Below are 26,376 nucleotides of genomic sequence, written 5' to 3' on the forward strand. Positions count from 1 at the left end.
TTACAACCACAGCAATTATGCCAAATGTGTGTAGTTTGTGTACTTGTATGTGTGTGTTTATGTGGCTCTAGTCTACTACAGTATACAGTATGTCATGCCTGTGCCTGTGTGTACCGTACCGTATGTACAGTACACCTCTACTGTTTGTGATTTTGTGCAGCCCAAGAGAGCAATAGCCTCCATGGTGACCCTTCCAGCCCATGTACCCAGAGCCAGAGGGCTGCCAGTCATCCCCAGAGCACCGTACATCAGCACCCCACCTACACATGGCTACATGCCTCCAGGTGTGTGTGTGTCACCGTACATCAGCACCCCACCTACACATGGCTACATGCCTCCAGGTGTGTGTGTGTGTGTGTGTGTGTGTGTGTGTGTGTGTGTGTGTGTGTGTGTGTGTGTGTGTGTGTGTGTGTGTGTGTGTGTGTGTGTGTGTGTGTGTGTGTGTGTGTGTGTGTGTGTGTGTGTGTGTGTGTGTGTGTGTGTGTGTGTGTGTGTGTGTGTGTGTGTGTGTGTGTGTGTGTGTGTGTGTGTGTGTGCGCAGCATTTTATCAGTCTAATTTTGGACTGAGGCCGATTCTAAAAACGCCTTCTAAATCCTGACCTAAGTTATCTGAAAAACTTCAAATATTTATATAGCAGCATCAACATTTTTTAATTTTTGAATACTGTACATACTGTACAGAACCCCAAAAGGGGTTCCCATCTAGAAGGGTTAGAACACCAAAAGGGGTTCCCGCACAGAATGGGTTAAAAGGAAGCATGTTAGGACAGGGGTTTATGGTTAAGCATGTCGTAGTTAAACCAGCTCAGTGGCCTTGTGGTTAGAGGGTCCTGAGACTGGGAGGTCCGGGTTCGATCCCCAGCCGGGTCATACCAAAGATTCTAAAAATGGCTCCAGTGCCTCCCTGCTTGCCACTCAGCACCAAGGGTTGGATTGGGGGTAAGTCTCCTACTTGTACATTAAGCTGCCTCACGCTGCAGAAACAGGAGATGGGCTCCTGCCCTATGGACCTCATAAGGCTTACATGTCTAGCAGGGGTCAGGCAGGGGGAGATCGTAAATCATTGGAATGCCTGGAACATAGTAGTAGTAGTGTGTGTGGCTGTGTCTGACTCTGATTATAGTTGTATTACAACCAAAATGTCCTAATTAAAAGAAAGTCCTGTCAGTTATGTTAGGTTAAGCTTATAGTAACATTTAGGCAGAGTTACGTGTTAAAGAGTTCATCCAGTCAATGGGAAGTTTGCTCAATGCACACTAAAACTGCTAGGGTTTAAGGGTTCCATTCTATGTATACCTAAACAGAGCATGACACTAATACTGCCAGAATGATGGGCTTACTGGTATGTCCCACTGTCCAGTCGTGCTAAAAAGCTGCTCTGGAAAAATGTGTACTGTCTTCCAAATGGCATATTATGATGATTCAGCCATGAATTAAACTTTAAAACTAAGTTATGAATTAATTGCAGACTTTTCATAATAAATATGCACAAATAACCCTGCCCAATTCAAACACAATATCTGTAAAATGTATAAAACTTAAATATATCTTGAATTTGGACCGAAACGAATTTGTAATATATTCTTTAGATTATAACATTATTTTACATAAAGCCTTAAATCACATAGAAAGGCTATTGTGAATTTGGGTTTTCAGTGTGTAAAGTGTAAATGTTTTTTTTAAATCCTGTATTGTTGTTTTCTGGCAGGGTTTGGAACCCCCTATGGTTATGGTCCTGCAGGTGCTCTGCCTGCCTACGGTAAGCACACATGCATCACTTCTAAACAAACGGCAGTGAATGTCTTAACATTTCGGGCATTCAACCTATCCATCGCCTCATCACGACTTTTGAGTTCCTTTTGTTTGTTTCTTTTTTTCTTTCTTTAGGTTTTCCTCCCAGAATGCACTCTGTAGTTGTCCCAGTCATGAGAGTCCCCACAGCCTACCCCATCACCCATCTCTACCCCTATTAGGACCACCTCCATCTTCATTCATCTAAGACAAAAACATTGGTTACGTACCGTAACCTCTGGTTCTATGAGAATAGACTTTGCCCTCAGAGTTGGTTCCATTGCGATAGCTCTTAGAGGGCAAAGCCTATACAAAATAGAATGTTTTTTTTGTTGTTGTTTTGGTATGGTTATTTTAAAGGAATACACCAACCTTTGTTGTACATTAACACAACATAACACAGAATCCAGTCCCTGGAAGAACATTTAAGCAGGTTCTCTAGATTCTAGTCTAGAGCATTTTGTCGACATATTGACCGATGTCGACCACGGTTGCCGCTTGTCCGTCAGTTGCCGTGGAATGGTTGCCTTTTAAACTTCCATTGCATAATAATTACAAGTGGTCCATGGGAAAACGTTTTTACATATTTTTTTTACATAGTTGTAAAGTACTGAAACCAAACCATATATGTCGGGAGGAAACCTCCATTTTTTAGGTTTTTGATTTTTTTTTTTTGGTATAAATCAGTTCTATTGAACACCCTTTTCGTCTGTGTTTCGAAAATATTGAACCAATGGAAAGTAGTAAAAAGTGTTTTGGACAAAACCTCTTAACTCCATTGGACCCTCAAAATGTCTGCTAAAGCAACTAACTCCACCACCTCTCCCTCTCATGGAAGTAATTGACAATATATAAAGTTATAACACCAACTTTGATGAGGCTGTATTGCTTTGTTTTAAAAATATATGGTTTTCTTAATTTCCTGAAAAATTTATATTTTTAATTTCCTGAAAAATGAACATTTATGTTATGAGGTTTCCTCCCGACAGCAGAGATATGGTCATATTATTAACAGATGCAAAAAACAAAACAAAAACATTTGTGTTTTAGGTCAAAAGTCCCATCTTAATTACTTCCTAACAAACGATGATGTGTGATTACACCAGAAAGCCCTTATGAACAATTATGAATCATGACTTCATTAACCTGCGTGATTCCCACCAATCATGTTACTCCACAGTCCACACCAGAGGCGTATCTACCATAGATATTATAAGAAATAGATGCCTCATTTGCCGCTGCAGTTCATTGGAGCGACGTGTATCCCAATGAAGGCGGAAGTGCAGTGCTGAAGGCTTTTTTTTTTTTTTTTTTTTTTTTACAAATCTTTATAACAGTCATGACAATATACATTACAATACAAAACAAGACAAACAAACAAACACAAACAACAAAGTTATTAACAATACAACATCAGAGCCAGGGGGATTAGATTACTAACAGAAAACATTAAAGAGTGAACACAAAGCAACAGTTCTCCGCAGCTTTCTTATTTAGAAGTGCTGAAGGCATTTGCTGAAGGCGACTGCGTCGCTGCCCAAGTGGCGTCACTCATGCGACTCCTCCATGTCTCTCGCTGTCACTCAAGTGACTACTGGCCAATCACAGCGCGTCTTTTCCGGGACTTATGTTACGCACGCGGAAGCTTGACAAGCTTCCGCCTTGCTTCCGCTAATGCTTTGCAAGGAATGTCGGGAAAATTGTGCCTTCAATTGGTGACACGCGCCTCAGAGCCGGAAAGGGCGTCTACGTATATATGTCTATGGTATCTACAATAAGGCGAGGGCAGGCGTCCGCCTGTCCAAATCCATTTCTGGCCTGGCCAAAATCCATACAATGAGAAAAAAGACGACAAAAACAAGTCCTGAGAACTATTAATGGACAGCTGATTGGCCGTTGCGAGCGCAACCCTCAATCACCCATTGGAATGTAAATGCATGCCTTTCAGCCTTTATATCCTACTCGTCTGGCAGGTATATCTCTTTGAAAACCTTTAGTGCTACGATTGTGCGCGGGGAGACGACAATTAACACATTATCTTGCCTGCCCAAAACGTAATTCCTGGATACGCCACTGGTCCACACACAGCTGATAATCAATATGGAGACACTGTTGGCTGCTGTTCTGTGCATTATTAATGTTCGTGTTACTAAAATACATGTATCTGAAAATACATGAGGTGAGAAATAGGCAATGCAGTAACAAGAACATCCTTCGTCAATGCCTCTATCTCAGCCTTTGCCTCGCCATGTGCAAGACACAGTACCTACATGTAGACATCTCTCCGAATGCTATATAGAGTCTGAAACTACACCTCCCGAAATCCGAGTAAGGAAGCTGCCATTTCCGTTCACGAAAATATATTTTAAAATATCTTTACATTTAACTTTTTAATATCCATTTCTGCTAAGCAGGAAGCTTGTTTAGATGATTTGATTCTATTTATATTAGGAGAAATTTTCATGATTGTAAAGGCGCAAGTGGGGAGGAGGCTCCACTTCCACTTTATTGCTTACTCACGATAGAGCTTCCGTTGCTCCAGACTGTATGTCGGTAGCATTTGAAAATTGCGAGAGGCAACCGTCTGAAGCAACCAGGTGCTCAGGAGGTGTGCAGGTATAAAAAAATTAAAAATAGTAAAAAGGTGCTCCTGGGATCAATCGGGATAACACATCTATAGAACAAAGCGGAGATCCGGGCACACTTAAGGTTAAAAAGGAGGAAAACTTTATTCAACCGACATGTTTCGACCTATACGGTCTTCATCAGGGCTGACGTCATTTTCTTGGGCGGTAATTCCACCAACATTCCGCTACTTCCGTGGGGTGGTCCTTAAATTATGCTAGTGGTCCAGGGCCCAAAAAAAGGTTATGAACCACTGCTTTAGGCAAAATAAGGTGTTGCATATTGATATTGGAAGCTCTTTGAGCTCAGCCTTTATTTCACAAAGGTGTTTTTGCTAGCTAGCCTGTACAATTCACAAAGCATACACAATATGCTAAAGTGCTAGAATAGACATATAGAGGGAATATTTACATTAATAGTAACAGGGAACCCCATGAATCCGATATTGGGTCCCCCAGCAAAGTAGGTGTATTCCTTTACCACCCACCTGTGAATTTGAATTTATTTTTTATTTTCATGGTTTATATTCTTTTGTCTTTGACGGCATACAGTTCCTATGGAGAGAAAGCCTGTTGGTTTACAATGATTGGTTGCACTGTGAAACCTGTTCTTTGGATATTGATTGTGCATTGTTACTCTGCTGTTGACTTCAGAACTTGTTTGTGCTTGGTTAACAGTTCATTCTTTTGAGATATCTATTTTATTTGAAGCTCTGTTTGTAGATAATATTGTTTTGAAATAAATTAATATTTTCGAGAACATCCGAGTACAATTTGGCTCATATTCTGTTGTGTTACAGTGCTAGTCATTCCTCATGCTTTCACCATTATCGCCCTTGCACACAGTCAGATTTGGTTAATTTGAAGAAAGAAATGTATCTGAAGAGTGGCTGCGACTGCATACTTGGTTCAAATGAACCCAGTTCAATTCCTGCATTTTTGGGGATTTTAAAAATTGATTATTATCCTATTTACTTCACTTAGTGTTCACTCAACCCTGGCTTACTGTGTGGACAAGAGGTCACCGAGACAAAGACTATCAATGAATTAACAAATTATTTTTCTCCGCCAAGCTGGGAGGTGGAGATTATGTTGTACAAGTATGAATTGAACTTTAGAAAAACTTGTGAGCTGTATTTGGGTGCCAACCCTGTTGGTTGCCTATAACAAATGTCACAGATTTGACTCCCATAATTGCCAGTGTGTCCTGTGTTGTACAACATAATGAAATCCCAATGATCAGTTGTTGTCACATTAGCATCTCAAAATGTAAAATTCTTCCGAAAATGTGTATTGAAGCTAATGTTTTTTTATCACTTGTCTTATTCGGATGCAAGTCGGAAACTATTAGGAATGCAGTTATGCAAACCCGTTGTCCCCATTGTCAGACTACCCGTTGTACCCGTCTGTCTGTTCTTGTCCCTTTTATGCCCATATATGTAGATTCCTTGATGTCATCATTATATGCCCGTATTTGGGCATAGGCATATACAGTATTATGTATACATTTGCAGTATATGTATACAGTTAGATATAAGATCTTAAACTGAATACCCTAGCATCTATTGGCCATTTTAGGAACTTGGTTATTAACCGTGCGTTACCTGTATGCAACTGTTCGGATGTTAACATTGTTTATGTTCCTATGCCCAGCTTGGTGTGTTTGTGTGTACCACATTTGTGATGATTTGATTGGCCAGTTTTGTGTGTTTGTCTGTACCACATAGTGATGATTTGATTGGCTGAGCACGGAATGGGATGTATGATGATAAGAGCGCCCCTCACTTCACACGAGTGTGTGTGTGTGTGTGTGTGTGTGTGTGTGTGTGTGTGTGTGTGTGTGTGTGTGTGTGTGTGTGTGTGTGTGTGTGTGTGTGTGTGTGTGTGTGTGTGTGTGTGTGTGTGTGTGTGTGTGTGTGTGTGTGTGTGTGTGTGTGTGTGTGTGTGTGTGTGTGTAATCTCGGCATCATTGTAAATGAAGGTCTCCCTCAATAATCTCTATGAGAATTATAAATGTGGATGAATATATGAGGGGTTGGATAGGCGTTCTGGACAACAGGATCTCATATGTGGGACCAATACTATCCTGTCTACACTATTGATTAGATGCAAGTTAATACCTACCGTATCCTATTCCACACCTAATAAGCGTGACCTCATCATACCCAGAAGTTATATGGCAACGCCAACTGAGTGGCAAAAAAAACTACTTTCTGGCCTTGACAGCCCATACATTCACACAGTAAAGTCCTATCTGATTGCATTATGAACTTTATGCATGCTCATACCCTCTATACTAATTGATCCAAAGCCCATATAATTCCTCGATAATAATTTTCATACTCGTTTGATTTCTAGTGTTTCTAACCCTGATAATGTTTTCTGTTTGTAGGCGGTCTGTACATTGACAGTGCCTACTACCAGCCACAGACCTGGCCTGGGGCCACACCTATAATCATTCACCTGGGCCCTCAGGATCTGTTCTGACCCTGCCAGTGATATCTGTAGCAAAGGACTCTTGAGTGCATCTCAATGATTTCGTCTCGTTCATCCCCTGGGTACTCTTCCCTGAGCTGCATTAAGCTGAGGAAACCCTGCTGCAATATTGAAAGAAATGGAAGATCCACCGTGGGCCAGATTCCCATGATTCCGGTTGGAATCAGTACTGAATGGAGACGGGGGACAGGAAGGAAGATGGAGCCACCCTCAAGAACTCATTTCATCCACCCGGCTGGGAAAATGTCTATAAAACGAACAGCAATATATCTTCTGCCTTCGGATGAAGCAGCACTGCAAATCTCAATGTGTTACCACTTGCAATATTGAACTGTTTCACATCGAAGGTGCCGATTTCAAAAGGACCAGTAGAATATTACCGGTAAATTCACATAATGTGACAGTATGTACAGTACATTGATGTAAATATGGACATGTGATTTTTGAATGTTAAACTCCATGTAAAGAAATATTTATCATTTATATATATCTGAATGTATATACCCTAGTGAATGAAATAGCTTTGTATTCAAATGAAAGAAAGAAGAAAGAATATTAACAATCAAAGTTATACATTTTACAAATTTGAAACTATTACATTGTATTGTTAGTGGTATTTAATCTCAAGTTAATCATTATTATATAGCCTCTAGTCGTATCCCAATCCAAAGCACTAAAGTGATAAGTGATTCAACTTAATCACCTTTATACAATTTGTTGTCTCTCCGATAAGCTCTCCTTTCAGAAGTTCTCTATTGTACACTCCTACAATGGCACACTTTCAGGACTTACTGAAATTTAAACGGACATTCAACATTACATTTTGGGAGCCAGTTCTAATTATTTCTAATTATTAGTTATCCTCATACCTCTTAGTCTGAGAAATTGCCTCCTGCCATTTGTTGGTATGCATGTGCAAGTCAATCGTACATCAAAAGAAAAAAACATGCCGGCCATTCCATTTAATTTCATACATATAGTAAACATATGGGAATAAGACACAGGGTACCTGTTTGGAAACTTATATTTTGGGAGTGCTTCATTGGTGCCTGTTTTTCAGAAACAAGTTGAAAATTAAAAAAAGAAATCAAAGAGAATGTTACAATTGGTGATCAGTAGAATTTCCTTGAGCTTAGCTATTAATCGTCATAAATAGTTCAATATTATCTAAATTAATGTTTCATTGGTTTTGAGTTGATTTACATTCAAAACAAGTCAAATAATAGAAAGTGTTGCCCCCACCCCCATTTATTTCACACAATCTGATAATTGAGACTTGCTGAGATGGATACTTTTTGCAGTGCATTCCTCACCGTAGCCTGACTGGAAAGCACAAGACTCTCTAAAGAGTCTAAACTTAAGCAATATTCAACTCAGGGCAGGTATCTTCAATTTATGAAAAACAAGAAGGGGAACTTAAGGTCTAATTTATATTTCGTTGCACGACCAATGCCACTTGACGGATGTATACTTAGCTGAATTTCAATGGAAAACCGTGCCCTGTCACGGTCGTGTGACGAGTCATAAATTAGGCTTAGCACACATCCTTCTGTGCATGATATTACACACAAGCAAAGAATTGGTGTTAGGGTTAATTCAATTGGGAGTCAAAATGCATGTTGCTTAGCCATGCAAATCTGATGCTTTTTCAGATATGTGAATGCCTTTGTAGATACTTATAATAGACTACCCGTTGTACTTTCAAACACAGTATTGCTGGTAAGGTAATGAATGTCTTCTAAAATGTATAGCCACATCCCCTCGGTCATGTAAGGTGACATATGTCAGCTTAGTAGGGGTATTTTGTTACTGCTCTACATGCATCTGTCAAGGTAATATTAATGTATGGGGCGTGGTGTTGGTTTCTAGTTTCTTGGTGTCTTTACTCTGAATCACAGCTGCTTCTCTGAGATGTACATGGATCATGGAGAAGTCATCACATTTGTTTTTCCTTCTCCAGACCAGGAAAATTATGCATAAAGCATCCAAAACCTATGTTATGATCCTATTTGTTTATGATCTTGTTTTCCTGCTGTCAAAGGCCTATAGAGATGTTCAAAAAAGAAAAGAGACAATTGAAAAAAGATGCTATATAAACATTGATGCTCAAATACTGGTCATGGAAATTATGCTGCTGTTGAATAGTCATGGAGAATTGTCTGGCAATGAATATGTGTAGGAATCCTGCCTGTGACAGTCATCTTATTTTGTCTCCTACTCAGGACATCATCTCATAATCACACTATGCCACTCAGTCCCACTCCGGTGCTAGCATACAGTACAGTACAGACATCTTTACAGCTTTTACATCTCAATATCTGAGCCATTAGAAGAAATAGGACAAGCTAAGCCAGGACTTCACAATTTTGGATTCTCCACTCGACAATGTCATGTCTAGTAATGACTACAGTATATTGTCTTGAACTGTGCTGTATCTGCCTCATATCAAACTCTGTTGTACCACGTACCATTAAGTTAATTATGACGTCATGTATACACTACTCTCTCAGTGGAATATTCACCTCAATTAAATAAACATTCTCTTCCCACAGGGGTCGTTTTTCTGATCAGGACACCTTGGCACAACACTGGTGGTGTTGCTCAAAAAACAACTGGTGAACCCGAAGTATAACAAAGGTTTCACCAGTTATTTGTGTTGTACTCGTGGACACGTCTGTCTGTGTCAAAGGATCAAATCTGTGATTTCCAGGTTTTACAAGTAGCAGTGAATCTGAATCAGACAGACGTGAAGGCCCTGTAACTTTCTAAAATACTGACAATAGCAGCTCTACAAGCTCAGACACGGAACCACACAGGTTGGTTGTGTTAAAAAATGCCACATAAACATGTTATCATCCCATGATATAGTCTACAGCTGGGTAAATCCTGCTTGGCAGCCATGCAGCATCCAAGTAGCAGCCTAGTAAAATTCAGGGAGTAAAATTAGCCTGTAGGATCCAAGTAGTGCTGCCTGTCATCTAAATGTATCCTCCATAGTATAATGGTGTTTGCAATAAAATAAAATAAAATAGACCTACAAACTTAAAAATAAAATAAAAAAAAATGTTCTTTTAGGCAAGCCAACAAACACCCTTGTGTGATGCGGTGTAAATTCACATGAACTGTCCTGACGCTGACCCTACATGGGACCCTGTCACCCCGAGCAGCTTAGTTACATCAAAACTGACCAGGTTGGCAAACGACTGGCTGACACAGAGGAATGGTGAGCTCACTTGATCCTTAATACACACAGTTACACACACCCCTATGCACGCACGGTGCGCGCACACACACACACACACACACACACACACACACACACACACAAACATACACACACACACCCCTAGGCTACATATGCACTCAGAAACACACACACACACACTTTATATATGGGCCTTAGGCTACATGCAAGTGTAGCTATAAGCCTAAGTGTCTACACACAGGCACATAAATACACATAAATCTAGGTGTGAGAGGGAGAGAGGAACATGCAAACACACACGTTAGAAGCATATCAGATGGATAGCCAGATCCTGATGGTATTTTTAGCGGTGTGAGCAAAGCCAGAAGGTGTACGATTACGCAACTCGGGCACATGCCACCCTCTTATGTACAATGCACGACATCACTTTGCTAAGAAAGAGTGGGATTATGACATAAATTGTATTGCTGTAATGGCCACGCTGTCTAAGCCTAAATGGCTACCGTATAATGACACAGGTGATATTGCTTGTTAACATTGCTTGTTATCCATCTGACCAGCAGACAGGTTCTAACTGCATCAGTATGAGGTCATAAGGCCTACCATTTTAGCCAGGGTGGCCCCAGTCGGAATTTTAACCCCTAACCCTGAATGACACTTAACAACAACCCAACCAAAAAGATTGGATTATAAGAGTCTAGCCTAAGCAGTATCTGTTTCTAAATGCCATGCTCCACCCTTTTAACTACAGGGAATTCAATCTTCAACCTGGCAGTTATTGCCTTATTGTTTCCATTGATAGATAGCAAGAATAATATAGCTCCATTGGCTTTCACTGAACAATTACATAACCTTAATTGTCCGAGCCCAAACAAGAAAAGTGTGCTTCTCTGGGTAGCAACCCGGATTGGCACTGCTGGCAGATCCCCGCCAGGTCGGGTTGGGTAGACTGGGAGTGTGCGTGCAAAGTTTTACGTCAGTCAGACACCACCATGATGTGTGGCATTTTGTGCAACAGCCCCTCCCGCAAATGTTGAAAGACAGTCAATAGAGTAGTCAATCGGAATCTGACAAATCTACTATAGAGATTTTGCAAATCTTAGCCTCACATAGTACATACTATTGAAAGATTGGGGCAGAGGATCTTATTGGGAGTGTATGTGCAGATGGACAGACGAATGGAGAGATTCACTCTCAGTCAGGACCGAAAACATAATCTCTTTCCGGCCTGGCGGGGCTAATGATGTTTAAGGAAACTGGTGTCAGGACAGGTTGACCCCAATGAAAAACTGCAAGTGTATAAAAGCCTGGAAACCCAGACGTTTTTATTTAGTGCAAGTGTAACTTGGAACCAGAGCAGTAAATGTATGATGAAACTATAACGCCCTCTACTGACCATTTTGAGCAGAGTTGCAGAAGTAAAGTAGTCAGGGCATGCAGGTTCCTTTTCCAAGAGTATATTAGTATATTGATTGATTGATTGATTGAATACTTTATTAACGGTTAGCAGAAAGCATTGCGGCATACAATGATGCTAAAAGGATAAAGCCCTGTAAATGCACACCCAATGCACACACATGTATCTGTGTGTGTACTGTTAATCGGTATCCGGAGAACTCGCCAGTTTACCAACTCGCCGCGATTTAGTGCATTTTAGTTTTACTTCACCTTCATTTCAATTGCATTGAATTGAGAGAGAGAGAGAGAGAGAGAGAGAAAGAGAGAGATGATAGTTGTTTAAAAAACAGTCATTTTGGGCATAGACAAGTTGAAAGATACATTCTGATGATGTGCCGTATCAGTATGTCCAAATCATGTATACTTTACATTTCCCATATTCTTATTTTATTTTTCAACAAAGGTGGCCAATTAAATGTATCATCGAGTTCCCCACTCTTCCCTGGTGCCCACCTTGAGGTGCCCACTCTAAATTGTATCTGCGATACTCAGTACAACGCCACGCCGCTAGATGGCGTGGCAGTGTCGCCGCACGTGACTCCACCACAGTGTCCCTTCTTTCTTCCGCTCGCTCTGCCTCAAAAACCAAACGAAAATGGCCGCGTTCGGAAGGCTCTCTCAAGCTCTGCTGAGGTCTTCACAGACCCTCGCCCAGGCACGGCGTCAGCTTTCTGCCACTGCTGCACACGGCGAGCACGACTCAAGTGAGTGTAGACATATTTGGATGAGTCGTCGGCTATGGTTAACTGGTTTGACTTGCGCGAACGTATCCTGACAAGACTGACCTTGCTGAGTGAGTTAGCATTATTAGCTAGGTGGCTAACTACCAGAGGACAGCCAGGGTGATTTGTGGTTCTTGCCAACAGCTGTGGCACTCAGGTCAGGGAAATAAAACTAATTCCCAGAATGTAATTTTGTGTCCCGTTTGTTGGGGTAATTTTTTGTGTCGTTAGTTAAGCTAACATTATTTGGTTAGCCAATTAAAAACATCAAGGACTGTCTGACAATCAGAGTTATCATAGCTGTCAGAATATATTCAGTATTTGCCTTAACATCTGCATGTACCATATCAAAGTGCTGGAGTTTGGAAGTGCTCGTTGACTATCACTCAACAGCCCATGTGTACTGTACCACCTGTTTAGAATTTGCACATAATGCTGGAGGCAGCAGGAGGTTGCTTTACTGAGTGCTTCCAAACTCTGACACTTAGAAAAATAATCACCTGCAAGGAATTTCTTGACAGGAAGTACCTTATAACATGTCTACGGTGGATTTTTATGAAACAAACACTTTGCAGATAGTAAGACGATAATTCAAGCTTTTCGTACAGCTGCAATGTTGGTGAGTTTGACATTGTTTAATACAATTAAATAGGACTTTTCTGTTTGGATGAATGGGCTGTCTATGTGAAGTAGCACCTTGCTAGCAAGATGGCAGCCGTGTATCATCAATGATGAGACGTTGCTGGAAACTATAATAATAACCACTTCCTTAGCACAGAGCAAGACTGCTGCACCTATGGATAGACTGCCCTGTGCTCTCGCTTGTGAAATGCTTTATACAAGCGCCACAAAACTGCTGCCACTATCTTAATTAACTTCATTTTCGTCTAAAACAACTCCTAGCACCGCCATCATCCGTCATCCCACAGATCACGTGTAACAAGTGAAATGCATGTTGGGAGGGACACAGATGAATGTATGGGTCACAGTTTTTTAATCTAACAATTGTTTTCTTTGTTCTCCTATCCCTTTATCTTACAGCAAGGACATGGAAGATACTGACCTTTGTGGTAGCTCTACCTGGTGTGGCAGTTTGCATGTTGAACATGTACCTGAAAGAGCAGCAGCATAGCCACGAACAGCCAGAGTTCATACCTTACAGCCACCTTCGCATCCGCAACAAGGTTTCATCAAACGTTTATAATTCACACTGACTGACATGACTATGGCTCAAATAGTATTGCAGTTTCAATAACGTCCTAAAAGTTATTTGAAACTGACAAGTTAGTTAGTTAGTTTTCAAATAACTGCCTAAAAGAATACTATCTGGAATATATTGTATTTCACTGTCTAAACTTTGCATATGTTCAATAATTTGACATTTGAATAGTTTTTAGAATCTTACTCGTTACTTAAAATACACTTTCACTTTACTCATAACATTAGTGCTTACAAATATTACAGCAGTGCTGTAAAAAAATTCATAGCTTAATGCATGCAAACTAATTTTTAACAGTCACATATTCAGTCATTGAACAACAAGCTCAAACAATACATTTGAGAGTGAAAATGACTTTCGAATAACTCACTATGTAATAAGGAGGTAGGCCTGTCACAAAATCGCCTAATCGCAATTATTTGATATAATCGCAATAGTCGAAATGGCAGATCTACAAGCTCGCGTGATTTTCATCAGTCATATCTGCTGTTTGCAATTTTTGTTTACAAAGCTCTAAAGGCCACGGAATTAAATCGTTAATCACAATTCTTTGTATGACTACTACTATTACCATCATTTCAACAACATTCTTGTTTCTTTTGCAGCGTTTTCCGTGGGGAGATGGTGTCAAAAGCCTTTTCCACAACCCACATTTGAATGCCCTTCCTGATGGCTATGAGGGTCATGATGACGAGTAAAGAACTCTTCCTCCAGACCCTGGCACAGGGACCACTTTCCTCTTATTTTCAGTCCTGGACCACACTCCCTCCAATTCAGTTTACTCTTATCATTTCCATTATGTTTACCTCTGTGCTGTAAACGCAGTGAAAGCACCCAAACTGTTACATTACCGCACTCTGGACCAGATTACAAATTGTCTGCTTAAACGTATGTGTTATAAATAAAACTTGACTATTATTACCTCAATTTGTGTGTTGCTGAATATGCTAATGTTGTGTCCCTCCACTGGGACACAGACTGTATTGTTATCATGGTCCTTGGCATGAACCATGTCATCCATATTCACCAAATGGTTATATTTATGAAGGTTAAGATATGGATGTTCCACGTCAAATGATATAACAAACTTCAAGCAGATAAGAATAACGGCTAAACTAAATGACATGCTGACTTGATTTTGATTTTAATTTCATTAGAGATGGTACGCTGTCAGCATTTTATCACTTAAACCCAGTCTAGGCTTAACTGGACCTGAGTTGGCGCTGTACTTTGACCGATTTTTTTCCTGTACATCAAATCTCTTTGCCAGAATGGGTCGATCAAGCTAACAAGTCAAATTGCAACGTGAGCTTGTAGATTCACTATTTTTGAGCGGTGCTAGCCCCTCCTATATACAGCTCATATTTGCAATTGACAATCGGAGAAATTAGGTCATATGTCCGTCAAATATGACGTAAATTTGTGGCAACACAAACATTAAATGCCATTGACAATGAAGGGAAAATGTACGTCATGTAGACTAGCAAATCAGCTAACAGCTAGAACGTCCTGGGTTCGATACCCGCAAGGGGAAGCTGGGGGCGTGTTCCCTCCTCCGCGTCATCAGTGCCCATACCCGAGGCGGGGTTGGCAAAAGGGCCTTTCTGTGTGTTTGCATGTTCTCCCCGTGTCCCCTAGGGTAGGTACCCTCACAAAAACAATCCTGGTCTCTAAACTACCTCCCCCTGGCCAGCCGGGGCACCTGATGGAGGGGAAAGGAACTGGTCGGAATAACGTGTTCCTTCCACGCGCTACGTCCGGCTTGGGAAACTCCTGTCAGGTGAAAAGAAGCAGCTTGGACTCCTTATGCATAGGAGGCATGAGGTCAGTCCGCTGCCCCCCCCAGGTTGGCAGAAGAAGTGTAGCGCCCAGGATTACATTAGATAATTGACACTGGGTGAAAAAATGGGTTACAAAATCGTGGGATAAAAATTTAGAAAAAAAGAAAAAAAAAGTTGGATGCTGGGGTTCAAGTGGTTAAAGGTGCAGTAATTGTGCTATTCTGATATCAAGTATTGCTATAGTGATTGTTCAGTAATAGACGTCTCTCTGTCTCCAGCTCTTTCAACAGAAAGGATACCAATTTTATCCAATCAGGAGAGAGAACTCGTAAAGGATACAGGATAAAAAGTAGGATTGGAAGTCATGACAAAGAAGTCAACTGTCAAAATCAGGATACATTTAAAGCTAATAAATGTTTCCTGATGGGCTGAAATGAGCAATCCACCTGTATTTTAAGTGAATTAAAATGTAGAGACAGCTCAGAATATAGAGCTTTAAAGGGATAGTTCACAATTTTTTAACTTAAGTTGTATGAAATACTAATATAGTGGTTGCAACTGTATTAATAATTGATTGCCCGAGTCCCGTGGTGGGAGTTCTGCTCCGGTTTTGGTGAATATTAAGTAGTTCCGGTCATTTTGTGGAGGGCACTACTGGGGCCACGCATTAAAACTAAGTCAATTAATCCACACAATTAGCGTTTGTATTGTTGACCTATTTCTAAAATATTAGTGCAACTTTCGTTCAACTTCGACCCCTCTATCACATGGAACAATTTTTGGGGCGTAGTGATATGAACACAAAAACATAATTCTGTTGGTTGTGATAGAGGGGTCAAAAATGAACGAAAGTTCATGTTCATGTAATAGGTCAACAATACAAATGACGCTAGTTTTTGTGAATTAATTTACTTTTAATGCATGGCCCCTTGTGCCCCCCACAAAATGACCGGAACGGTAACAGGTACGGTCGCCCCAATTCCATCTCGCCCCAGCTTTTTTCCGCCGACCTCACGCCGACAGCTAAACTAAAACTTCTGAACTATCCCATTAACTTAGTCATAATTAGTACTTGAGTTTATAGTACAGCAGTACTTGCTTTTAAAAATACTGGTTCTGGTGACTTGTCCGCTGGCTCCAGAACCAATCAGTGCAGACGTTTGGTCTACAAGCTCACAACGTTTCGCGACATGACGCGTTGTCAGGATGTAGATCGGTTATTTTGTGTGCGCGACATGGCCACAACCAAGTATAGAGGGTATGCGCATGCATAAAGTGAATGGGAATTTAATGTCATTTAGGACTTTTCTGTTTGGATGTATGGGGTGTCAAGGCCAGAAAAGTAGTTTTTTGAATCCCGCATAACTTCCGGGTTTGATGATGTCACACGCATACCCTCTATAAATCACGTCTAGACTTTGGAGGAAATCATACAGCCGGCCGGTGGTGACGTGGGTTATACTCTAAGGTTTCAGCATCGACCAGACAAAATGGTGAGTAAATAAACTAGTTACTACTAGCGCGCAAGTAATAGTTTTTGTCCAGTGCTTCGATGCGTATGTCGCCATTTGATGTGTATGCGCCCGCCCTAGCGTATGACGTAATGACTACTTGTGCTTGATATGGCAGTGGTGTCAGATTACATACATGTATACATAGGGGCATTACCTTTAATCCTCCCGACACTAAAAGATATCGTCATTACGTCACCATCGAACACCAATTACACCCTGGCATTGGGTCCTTTAATCCACATCTTTATTACGTCATCATTGAGAGGCTGAGCTAGTTATACCAGTTATACCCTGACGTCATATGCTGCTACGATACATACGCATCAAACGGGGCATACGCAAAGTAACCACAGTATACCGCTAATCAACTTACAAATGACATATAGGCCTACATATACATAGAGGCATTTCCTTTAATCCACCCGACACTGATCGACATATACATCACCATCGAAAGCCATCACTCATCCGTATTAATTACAACATTACGTAATTGATTGTTGTTAATTACGTAACGAAATAATTAATTTGAAATGCTTAAATAGAATTACCTTCATGTTCTTCAACAGATCTCAAAATAGTGTCAGACAGGTAAATACTTTTCAAGTAAGTTGAGCTGTATTCTAGAACACAGCGTGCTCTGCTTGCGCACTAGTAGGCCATTTACGGCCTACTTGTGCTACAAGCAAGTAGGCACTCGACAGAGTGCAGTTCTAGTTCTTTCTGGAAATGTGTCGTTTTGGGATGAATTATTTGAAACAAAACGTGAATTTCAGTTTGTCGCAAATTGACTGCGACTGACAATCAATTTTTTTTTTTGTATCTCGCCGGTCACCCTAGATTTTCCGTGTGCATCTTGTCAAATATAAGCACTTGATTTACACTCATGTTGTGTCATTGTTGCATCCGCATCACGGTGTGCGGACCAGCCTGCCATCCATGTTTCAACCCTTCTGTGGTGTTTAACGTGAACTGGAAAACAAATGGCACAGCTGTGTTTAATCCTGTGGCATATTCAGCAACACAAATAAGAAGGTAAAAACTGGGCTAGGTAAAAAGCAAAAACCTCATGACGGGAAACACAGCAATTCAATGGATAATGGGTGTGTTAGGTTTAGGTGTGCCATTGTGCAAGCATAATTATTAATGGATAATGGGTGTGTTAGGTTTAGGTGTGCCATTGTGCAAGCATAATTATTAAGAGTGTAGTCTGAACTCTGATGACTTTTTCCACTGTAAGGTAATGTTGCATCCTGTTCCAGGTGTTGCCAATTACATTGGGCTCACCGTAAAGGGTATGTAAAGATCAGAGCCTCGGCCTTCTATTACATGGCTCTGGTAAAGATGCCCTATTTATGTCACTATGGTTGCTATGTACCTATTGTCAATGGCAGAATGCCAGAATGTCATTTGCATACCTGGCTTAACACGCATGATTTAGCTACGGCTGCTTGCATCAAGGAGTACTGTAGGTATAAAGCCTTATGTAGCCTGCCATGTTAATTTACCCTTCTGTAGTTTTGAACCAGGAAACGTTGATGCATTAAATGCACAAAGTTTTGAGACTAATGATTACACCGTCCGTCTCCACAATCGGGCTATGGCTTGGCTCTCCATCTGCTGTAATGAAGTGATAAATGGGCTACAGCAGCCTGGTTCAAGATGGGAAGTGCTTGCTTTCTTGACATGGAGGACGGCATTGATTATTTGTCTTCTGTAATGGCTATTCAGAATTTCCAGTAGCAATTTTCCTACAAAGTTCTCATTTGTTTTCGCTGCATTTCACTTCTTCCTATGCAGCGTGAGTGTATCTCCATGCATGTGGGCCAAGCCGGAGTCCAGATGGGCAATGCCTGCTGGGAGCTGTACTGTCTGGAGCATGGCATACAGCCTGATGGACGGATGCCCAGTGACAAGACTGTTGGTGTAGCAGACGACGCCTTCAACACCTTGTTCAGTGAAATTGGAGGGGGAAAGCACGTCCCCAGGGCCATCTTTGTCGACCTGGAACCCACAGTCATTGGTCAGTAGCCCCATTGAAGATGGATAGAGCTTAATTCTTCTATAGGCAGGGTTCAGTCATGAAATATTAAAATAATAATAATAATAATAATAATAATAATAAATGGATTTATTTTTCTAGTCCTGGAAAAGGTTTGGATTTTGTGAATAGCCGGGGAGCCACAGGCCCAAAATTGGACAGGACCTGTGATGTCATGCCGTACTTTTTATTGTGTTTTTTCTATTAATTTGGTCACTAAGGTCCACAGAATGAGAGGCCTGCTCTTCCGGAAACATCGTGAAAAAAAGTTATGGCTATTTTTGTATACCATTCCAAACATATAGTTTTGCATGAAAAACACTCCTTGGCCTAAATTCGGCCATATCCACTTGCCAAAATGTGCCCAAATGTGCTGACCTAATCACTTTTGTCTGACCTCATCACATTTGTGATGACGGCTATGGCCGTGTTTTTTTGTGCAAAACAAATGCTTGGAATGGATTCAGAATCATGAAAACCCCCTAGTTTGACATGTCACAATTGTCACATGCTACAGCATGATGACATTTGGGAAATTTTGCCTTATATTGGTTGTCTATGGTGTGGTAGGCCTATACAAAAATGGCTAACTTTTTTCAGCAGAGTATTTCAACAGTATTGACAACTACCTCAAATCATTCAATAAACACAACTATTTGAATTTACTGAAGATTTGAGGTGGTCAGTACTGTTTCCGTTGCCTGCATCAAGTCTATTATATAAAATCACGCCCGTGTGAAGTGAGGGGCGCTCTTATCATTATACATCTCATAAACGACTGAATTTATGTGATTTATTGCTCGTCTACATATGACGTAGAATTTCCCTTGTCCATGGCATTTAATGTTTATGTTGCCACAAATTTATGTTGTATATGGTGGACATTTGACCTAATTTCTCCTTTCATTGTCGATGGCAAATATTGAGACGTGTGGGGACAAAAGCTGTATATAAAATCAAGGCCCGTGTGAAGTGAGGGGCACTGTTATCATCGTACATCTAATTCTGGCCAATCAGAATTTGTGTCCTCACCTTCGTCATCAATGTTTGTTATGCAATGTGTTTACACTAACACTTCAAATTGTCCATTTAGTGTTAGCAGATCTACAAGCTCGTAGCGTGGCACTCGGTTTGATTGATTGAAAATTGTATTAACAGTTTGCAGAATTACAGTACATTTCAAGCACAAACTCAATACAAAGGCTGTTAACTGTGAGTGGACGACCCAATTAAGCATTACACTTGTTTCCAATAGGGTCCACCATGTTCAAATCATCAAAAACATTTAGAGACGTACAAATAGACACTTCTATATAGACAAAGGACAGAACAGGAATTCATCATAAAGGAGGTAAAAAGGGAAAAGTAACATATACAGTGAGGGAAAAAAAGGGGTGGGCGGTGGGTGGGATTCACGTTCAGCTCCGTTAATTTGTTTGTTTTCCTTGGAGGAGCTGCGTTGGGTCCCCGTACTTTGAGTTGGCTGTGTGGCCGTGACCATCTCTTGTGTTGTCCTTGTGTTGGGTCCCCAAGTCGGCTCCGTGGCCGTACCTTGAGTTGGCTGTGTGGCCGTGACCGTCTCTTGTGTTGTCCTTACGTTGGGTCCCCAAGTCGGCTCAGTGGCCATACCTTGAGTTGGCTGTGTGGCCGCGACCGTCTCTTGTGTTGTCTTGTGCCGCACTACGAGCTTGTAGATCTGCCCAAAGTTGAAGGGCTTCAACCTTGGGTACTGGGTAGCTGAAGTTGAAGCTCTGCCCTTCAACTTTGGGCACTTTTACATGTAGGCTGATCCAAAGTTGAAACAGTTGCAAGGGGGACATCTTTGGGCATGGGATCCTCATCGTTGGATATGTTGTTCCCACAACCAAGAAGAGTATTTTACCCTTTACTGGAGGTCCTAGGCCCTAAAATAACCCCATGAGGAAGCGTTGACCTTTACTGAATTGCTTCAGTTTCAGTTCATTTGACCACCTAACTTCAGATGTGGGCATAATTACACCATTGCTTCAGTTTCAGTTCATTTGACAACCTTCTTTCAACTTTGGGCACTTTTACATGTAGGCTGACCCAAAGTTGAAACAGTTGCAAGGGGGACATCTTTGGGCATGGGGTCCTCATCGTTGGATATGTTGTTCCCACAACCGAGAAGAGTATTTTACCCTTTACTGGAGGTCCTAGGCCCTAAAATGACTCCATGAGGAAGCGTTGACCTTTACTGAATTGCTTCAGTTTCAGGTAATTTGACCACCTAACTTCAGATTTGGGCACCCTAACATGTGGTCTTTAAGTGGTGGGCCTGTGGTCATCTTAGTGGCTAGGAGGTCCTAGGACCAGTGATTAAATGTACCCCACTGAAAAATAGAAGATCTACAAGCTCGTAGCGTGGCACTCGGTGCCGCACTACGAGCTTGTAGATCTGCCCAAAGTTGAAGGGCTTCAACCTTGGGTACTGGGTAGCTGAAGTTGAAGCTCTGCCCTTCAACTGACTGACAGATCGGTGAACCAATCAGGGTGTGCGCAAATCTGGCCAGAAATGTCTAGCGTTAGCTCAGGCTAGCTGTTACCTAGCTGGCTCTGGTCCATAGCCTTCTACTGCTTCTATGATTCTGCCCTGCAGTATAAGGCTATGGGACTTTTGGTTTTAAATCTCAGACCAGCCTCTCCTCTTTAGTGGAAATCTCACGAACGTTTGACCTACTCACCAATACAAAGACGGGTTGTGTCAATAGAAAGCCTACTTTCCTTAGTGGACGCACTCTGAGCCCCCCACCACACTATAAACGGTACTTTTTGGCCAAAAAGGGATTCCACCGGGAAAGAAATACTTTTAGTTACTCCAATGCGCCCTCTACCGATATTGCCCAGAGAACTGCCTCATAGAGAATATTTTTCCTCCGGTGAAAAAAAATCCCTTTCTGGCCAAAAAGTACCGTTTATACGTGTGGTGGTTCAATTGGCCACAGTGAAGTCCTAGATCCACATGGGAGACGAGCTGTTATTAGACCTGGTCATGTTTCAGTTTTGTACACCCAGATAGCAAATCAACTTGAAAATGTGGATGTATTCACCCATGTACATATATTTATTATGTCAACGGCCTAAGGACCCACACTGTTTTACATAATTGCTGGGATAATCTCTTATTTTATATATTACTAGGACGGCAATCCGGAATAGTTGGGTTTCTTCTGTCTCTCACCAGTTTTCCGATTCTCTGAATCTGTAAGGTATGCGGCTATGTGCATGCATAAAGTGAGTGGCAAATAGAGTGGCAAAGTAAGTTTTAACGTAATTTAATGCAATCAGATCCATTTGTCAAGGCCAGAAAGTACTTTGTTGCCACTCAGTATAACTTCCGGAAGTTCTGGGTATAATGATGTCACACGCATAACCTCTATTGCCCTTTGACATGTTCCATCAAGGGGTCGTCTGAAGCTCTTTTTTTGTGGACAGAGATTTGGGGGCTTATGTTGATGATGATATATAAATTTTTATTAATGATGTAATTAAGTAGTTAACAGTGTTTTATCAGTTGAGAACGAAGTCTATTGCCCTTACAAGGCTCTACGTCAGCTCCAGGTCTTACTTAACCCAAGTTGTGCTACTGATAACACTGAGTTGGTGCACAATCTCAAACCCAGAAACCATGCAATTCTAAGGTGAATGCTCTGCTGAGTCCGACTGAGCTACCTGGATGTGATAATGACGTCACTATTGATGACATTATTGCTGTCATATGTTTTCATACATATATTTACTGTTTGTGTTTAGATATATATTAGTCAACTGTTCCCTTGAGTTTAATAGCATTGTATTACATTACAACTGAGAGCCTGCTTGGTTAGAAGTGTCAAGATACTCTGCTACACACACTCTACTCATATTGTCACATTGTACATAGGGAAGAGGCTAATAACATGAATGGCAGCCCATGTGCAATGTGCAGAACAGGGCATAGCTGTTCAAATTTGTGTCAGGGTGAACACTGGCCTCATGGCCATAACTGTGCACGAAGTGTAGTGACTGATGGAGGTTTTGTCCAGCCTGGGTACCACATGTCTTCCACCAGCGATGAGTGCCATGAGGAAGAGAAGGTGTGTGTGCCTGGCTTCACAGGACTGATCAACCTGGGAAATACCTGTTTCATGAACAGTGTCATCCAGTCCCTGTCCAACACCAGAGAACTCAGGGATTACTTCCATGATCGAGTATTTAGGGCAGAGATCAACTACAACAACCCTCTGGGTACAGAAGGCCGAATGGCCAACAGCTTTTCCACGCTGCTCAGGGATCTGTGGAAAGGAACTGACCATGCCTTAGAGCCCTCAAAGCTCAAGAGCATAGTGGTCAGTAAAGCCAGTCAGTTCACTGGTTATGCCCAGCACGATGCACAGGAGTTCATGGCCTTCCTGCTGGATGGGCTTCATGAAGACCTGAACCGCATCCAGAACAAACCCTACACAGAGACGGTGGACTCGGATGGACGCCCGGATGAAGTGGTGGCAGAGGAGACATGGCAGAGGCACAAGATGAGGAATGACTCCTTCATAATGGACCTTTTCCAGGGACAGTTCAAGTCAAAGCTTGTCTGTCCCACATGCTCCAAGGTGTCCATCACCTTTGACCCCTTCCTCTACCTGCCTGTTCCATTGCCCCAGAAACGGGAGATTCTCACCATCTTCTACTTTGCAAGAGAACCTCGTAAAAAGCCCATCAAGTTTCTGGTTAGTGTCAGCATGGACACCTCCAGCACAGCAGAGGTCCTCGATTCCATCTCCAGGAGTGTGAGGATCAAGTCAGAGAACCTCCGGCTGGCAGTGGTGGTTGAGCGCCGTTTCCAGCAAATCCTCAGGCCATCCCACTCTCTTCCAAAAGCAGTGTTGTCCGCCGAGTCTAAATTGTTCTGCATTGAGGTGCTGTCCAAAGAGCTAGCCAAGGAGAGGGTGGTGTTGCTCAGAGTCGAGCAGACGCTCCAGGTCTACTGCAACACCCAACAGCTTTGCCCAAGCTGTTGGAAAGCTCCTCAGTCTGAAGAAGCTCTACTGAAGCGCTGCATTTTATGCTACAGTGTGGCCTACTGCAATAAAGAGTGTCAGTCTGAACACTGGCCAATACACCGAAAACAGTGTCGACCCCTTACAAAAAATGTGGGCCTGCCCTTCCTGGTCAGTGTGCCAGAGTCCCAACTCACCTATGCCCGGCTCACCCAGCTGCTCAGGGATTACTCAATGTTTTCAGTCAACGTGTCGCAGTTTCCTTCCCAGGGAAACTCCAGAAGGCCAGAAGCTGCAGTGTCAGGGTACCAGGAACCAAGTAAGTCATCGTCAGGTCAGGCCATTCAGTTCTACATCTCCCTGGACTCCAACAGCAAGGATCAGAACCTGAAAGAGGACATGCTGGCAGACCCGCCCAAAGACATCACTCTGGAGCTGGTTTGGAAAAACCATACAGGTCTGAAGGGGGGGCGTGTCAAGGTGGACTCCAAGATGCTGGAGTTCGACGAGGACCCCGGTTCCCTGAGCGAGACGGTTCGAACCGGACACTGCACCCTGGATCAGTGCCTCAACCTCTTCACAAAGCCTGAGGTGCTGGCACCAGAGGAAGCATGGAACTGTCCAAAGTGTCTGCAGCACCGCGAAGCCTCCAAGCAGCTGCTGTTGTGGCGAATGCCTAACGTGTTGATCATCCAGCTCAAGCGCTTCTCCTTCCGGAGCTTCATCTGGAGGGACAAGATCAATGACATGGTCCACTTTCCCGTCAATAACCTGGACCTGAGTAAGTTCTGCATTGGCCAGAAGGAGGAGATGCAGCCGGCTCCTGTCTACGACTTGTATGCTGTCATCAACCACTATGGAGGCATGATAGGGGGCCACTACACAGCTTACGCACGCCTTCCCAGCGACAAGGACAGCCAGAGCAGTGATGTCGGTTGGCGTAAGTTTGATGATAAAACAGTCACCAGTGTGGAGGAACATGAAGTGGTGACACGTTATGCCTACGTCCTGTTCTATCGCAGACGGAACTCCCCTGTAGAGATGCCGTCACCCACCTATTCTGGGTCCACCGCTAGCCAGGTATGTATGACATACCTAGACCCTGAAGAGGTAGACTAATCACAATGCAGATGGATGGAAGAGGGGCAGAGATTCTAGACATCCCTATGGCCATGAGGCTCTGTTTCGGGTGGAGATCTACCAACCGATGGGGACGACAGTGTCAGTGCATAGTGTGCCTGCATACACTCCTGTCCCCTCAGCTCTTTGTTGCGGTTCACTGTAAGATGATCTCATTGGAGATACCATTCTCAACAACTCGGTTGTTAAATGCCACTTTGCCATCGACAGATGCATCTGTTTGGTATAGTTATTAGGCTTATAAGACCTCTGCGAAGTTGACTTAGACCAAGCCGCTGTTTGGTGAAGGAATACATTGGTTTGGTTGCTCCTGCACACTGCCAGTAGGCCACAGAAGTACGCGCAAGTACTGCAATCGGCTGGGTATGTCGGTGTTGTCCACCGGCCAATAAGGGACCGCCATTCTTGACGGTACGTTTGGTGATCGGTTGGGTATGTATGTATGTATGTCGGGGTAAGAATGGTGGTCCCTTATTGGCTGATGATGGTGACGTAACTAAGGGACGTTTTAAGGTTGGTATAAGGTCAATAACGGGTCTAAAGTTTAGAACAGCAGTTGTAATAGACATTAGTTAGTAGCAGGCAAAAGTTGGCACCTCGACAGAGTGCATTTCTAGTTATTTTTGTGTGAATGTTTTTCTATAAATGCACAGAATAACTGACATGCCGTGTGTATCACTGAGAAGTCGATCAGTCGATCAGCAGTTGAACTGAAAATCCAAATCCCTGTGTCTGTGTACAATGCGTACAACGGGTATTGTGTAACCGAAGGGGAATGTGTTCCCTAGGCAGCCTAGTGAATTAATATCTCAGTTCCACCATGTCCTGCTTGACTGTGTGGCTATAGCAGCACGAATGTCCATATATGGCCATATACTAATGACATCAGATCAGACATGTCATTTATTCTCGGAACTATTGACAGGAGGAAGACATTGAAAAGCAACTTGTAGGAATTGATAGCATTTCCGGTGATAATGAAAGAAGGCACGCATACACAAACCTACAGCAAGCCATAACAACGATGGTTAAGAAACATATGTAACCCCTAGAGACCTGGGTGGGCACCGCTCACTTCACACTAGGTGTGATTTTTTTTAACTTGGTCTAACTTTGTTTATCTGCTGTAACCTGTATTGGAATATATAATCAATGTAAAAACAACAAAAAACTAAACAAAGTGTGATGGATGCAGGCTTGATTGTTTTCTTTCTACACAGAGCAGATGTGCTCATTGTCTGTTTCATTTAACAATAGATATGTGTTTTTCTGTTTTGAATGGGACTCCAACCCTTACAAATGTTTATTCACAAGGTTAGCAAGTGTTAAAATGTTCATAAAAGTTATGATGCTTGGTAATGAGTACTAATTTTGCTATGTGTAGCCTACT

At 42.2% G+C, this 26,376-nt stretch overlaps 3 protein-coding genes across 6 annotated transcripts in view; all 3 read left to right on the top strand.

Annotated features, from left to right (window-relative positions):
• Positions 1 to 9,441, top strand: part of LOC306934037 (spermatid perinuclear RNA-binding protein-like) — a 53,472-nt gene extending 44,031 nt beyond the window's left edge. The window contains exons 16-18 of one of the 4 annotated variants that reach the window (XM_079516463.1): positions 131 to 284; positions 1,710 to 1,760; positions 6,809 to 9,441. In XM_079516463.1, coding sequence (XP_079372589.1) covers positions 131 to 284; positions 1,710 to 1,760; positions 6,809 to 6,903 — 300 coding nt within the window. In that variant the 3' untranslated portion in view covers positions 6,904 to 9,441. Of the gene's footprint in view, positions 1 to 130; positions 285 to 1,709; positions 1,761 to 1,888; positions 2,723 to 6,808 lie in introns of those variants that run through there. The other 3 variants (XM_079516465.1, XM_079516464.1, XM_079516466.1) reach the window with 3 other exon arrangements.
• Positions 9,442 to 12,150: 2,709 nt separating this feature from the next.
• cox6a1 (cytochrome c oxidase subunit 6A1) lies at positions 12,151 to 14,443 on the top strand. Its single transcript, XM_079515385.1, has 3 exons — positions 12,151 to 12,279; positions 13,339 to 13,481; positions 14,122 to 14,443. The coding sequence occupies exons 1-3, from the start codon at positions 12,171 to 12,173 to the stop codon at positions 14,212 to 14,214; spliced, it is 345 nt and encodes a 114-aa protein (XP_079371511.1). The 5' UTR covers positions 12,151 to 12,170; the 3' UTR covers positions 14,215 to 14,443.
• A 4,183-nt stretch (positions 14,444 to 18,626) lies between these two features.
• Positions 18,627 to 25,783, top strand: LOC306934409 (ubiquitin carboxyl-terminal hydrolase 19-like; the record flags this gene model as incomplete). The annotated part of the gene is made up of 4 exons (XM_079516978.1): positions 18,627 to 18,834; positions 22,159 to 22,220; positions 22,830 to 24,926; positions 25,775 to 25,783. 4 exons carry the CDS (start codon positions 18,627 to 18,629, stop codon positions 25,781 to 25,783), a joined length of 2,376 nt encoding a protein of 791 aa, XP_079373104.1.
• Positions 25,784 to 26,376: the final 593 nt, after the last annotated feature.

The sequence above is a fragment of the Electrona antarctica genome, assembly GCF_951216825.1.
Source record: "Electrona antarctica genome assembly, chromosome: 12".
Classification (NCBI taxonomy): domain Eukaryota; kingdom Metazoa; phylum Chordata; class Actinopteri; order Myctophiformes; family Myctophidae; genus Electrona; species Electrona antarctica.

Coding starts and splice junctions, on each gene's coding strand:
- cox6a1 (XM_079515385.1), top strand. CDS start 12,171: ATGGCCGCGTTCGGAAGGCTCTCTCAAGCTCTGCTGAGGTCTTCACAG. Junction 12,280..13,338: donor ACACGGCGAGCACGACTCAA/GTGAGTGTAGAC, acceptor TTTATCTTACAG/CAAGGACATGGAAGATACTG. Junction 13,482..14,121: donor ACCTTCGCATCCGCAACAAG/GTTTCATCAAAC, acceptor TTTCTTTTGCAG/CGTTTTCCGTGGGGAGATGG.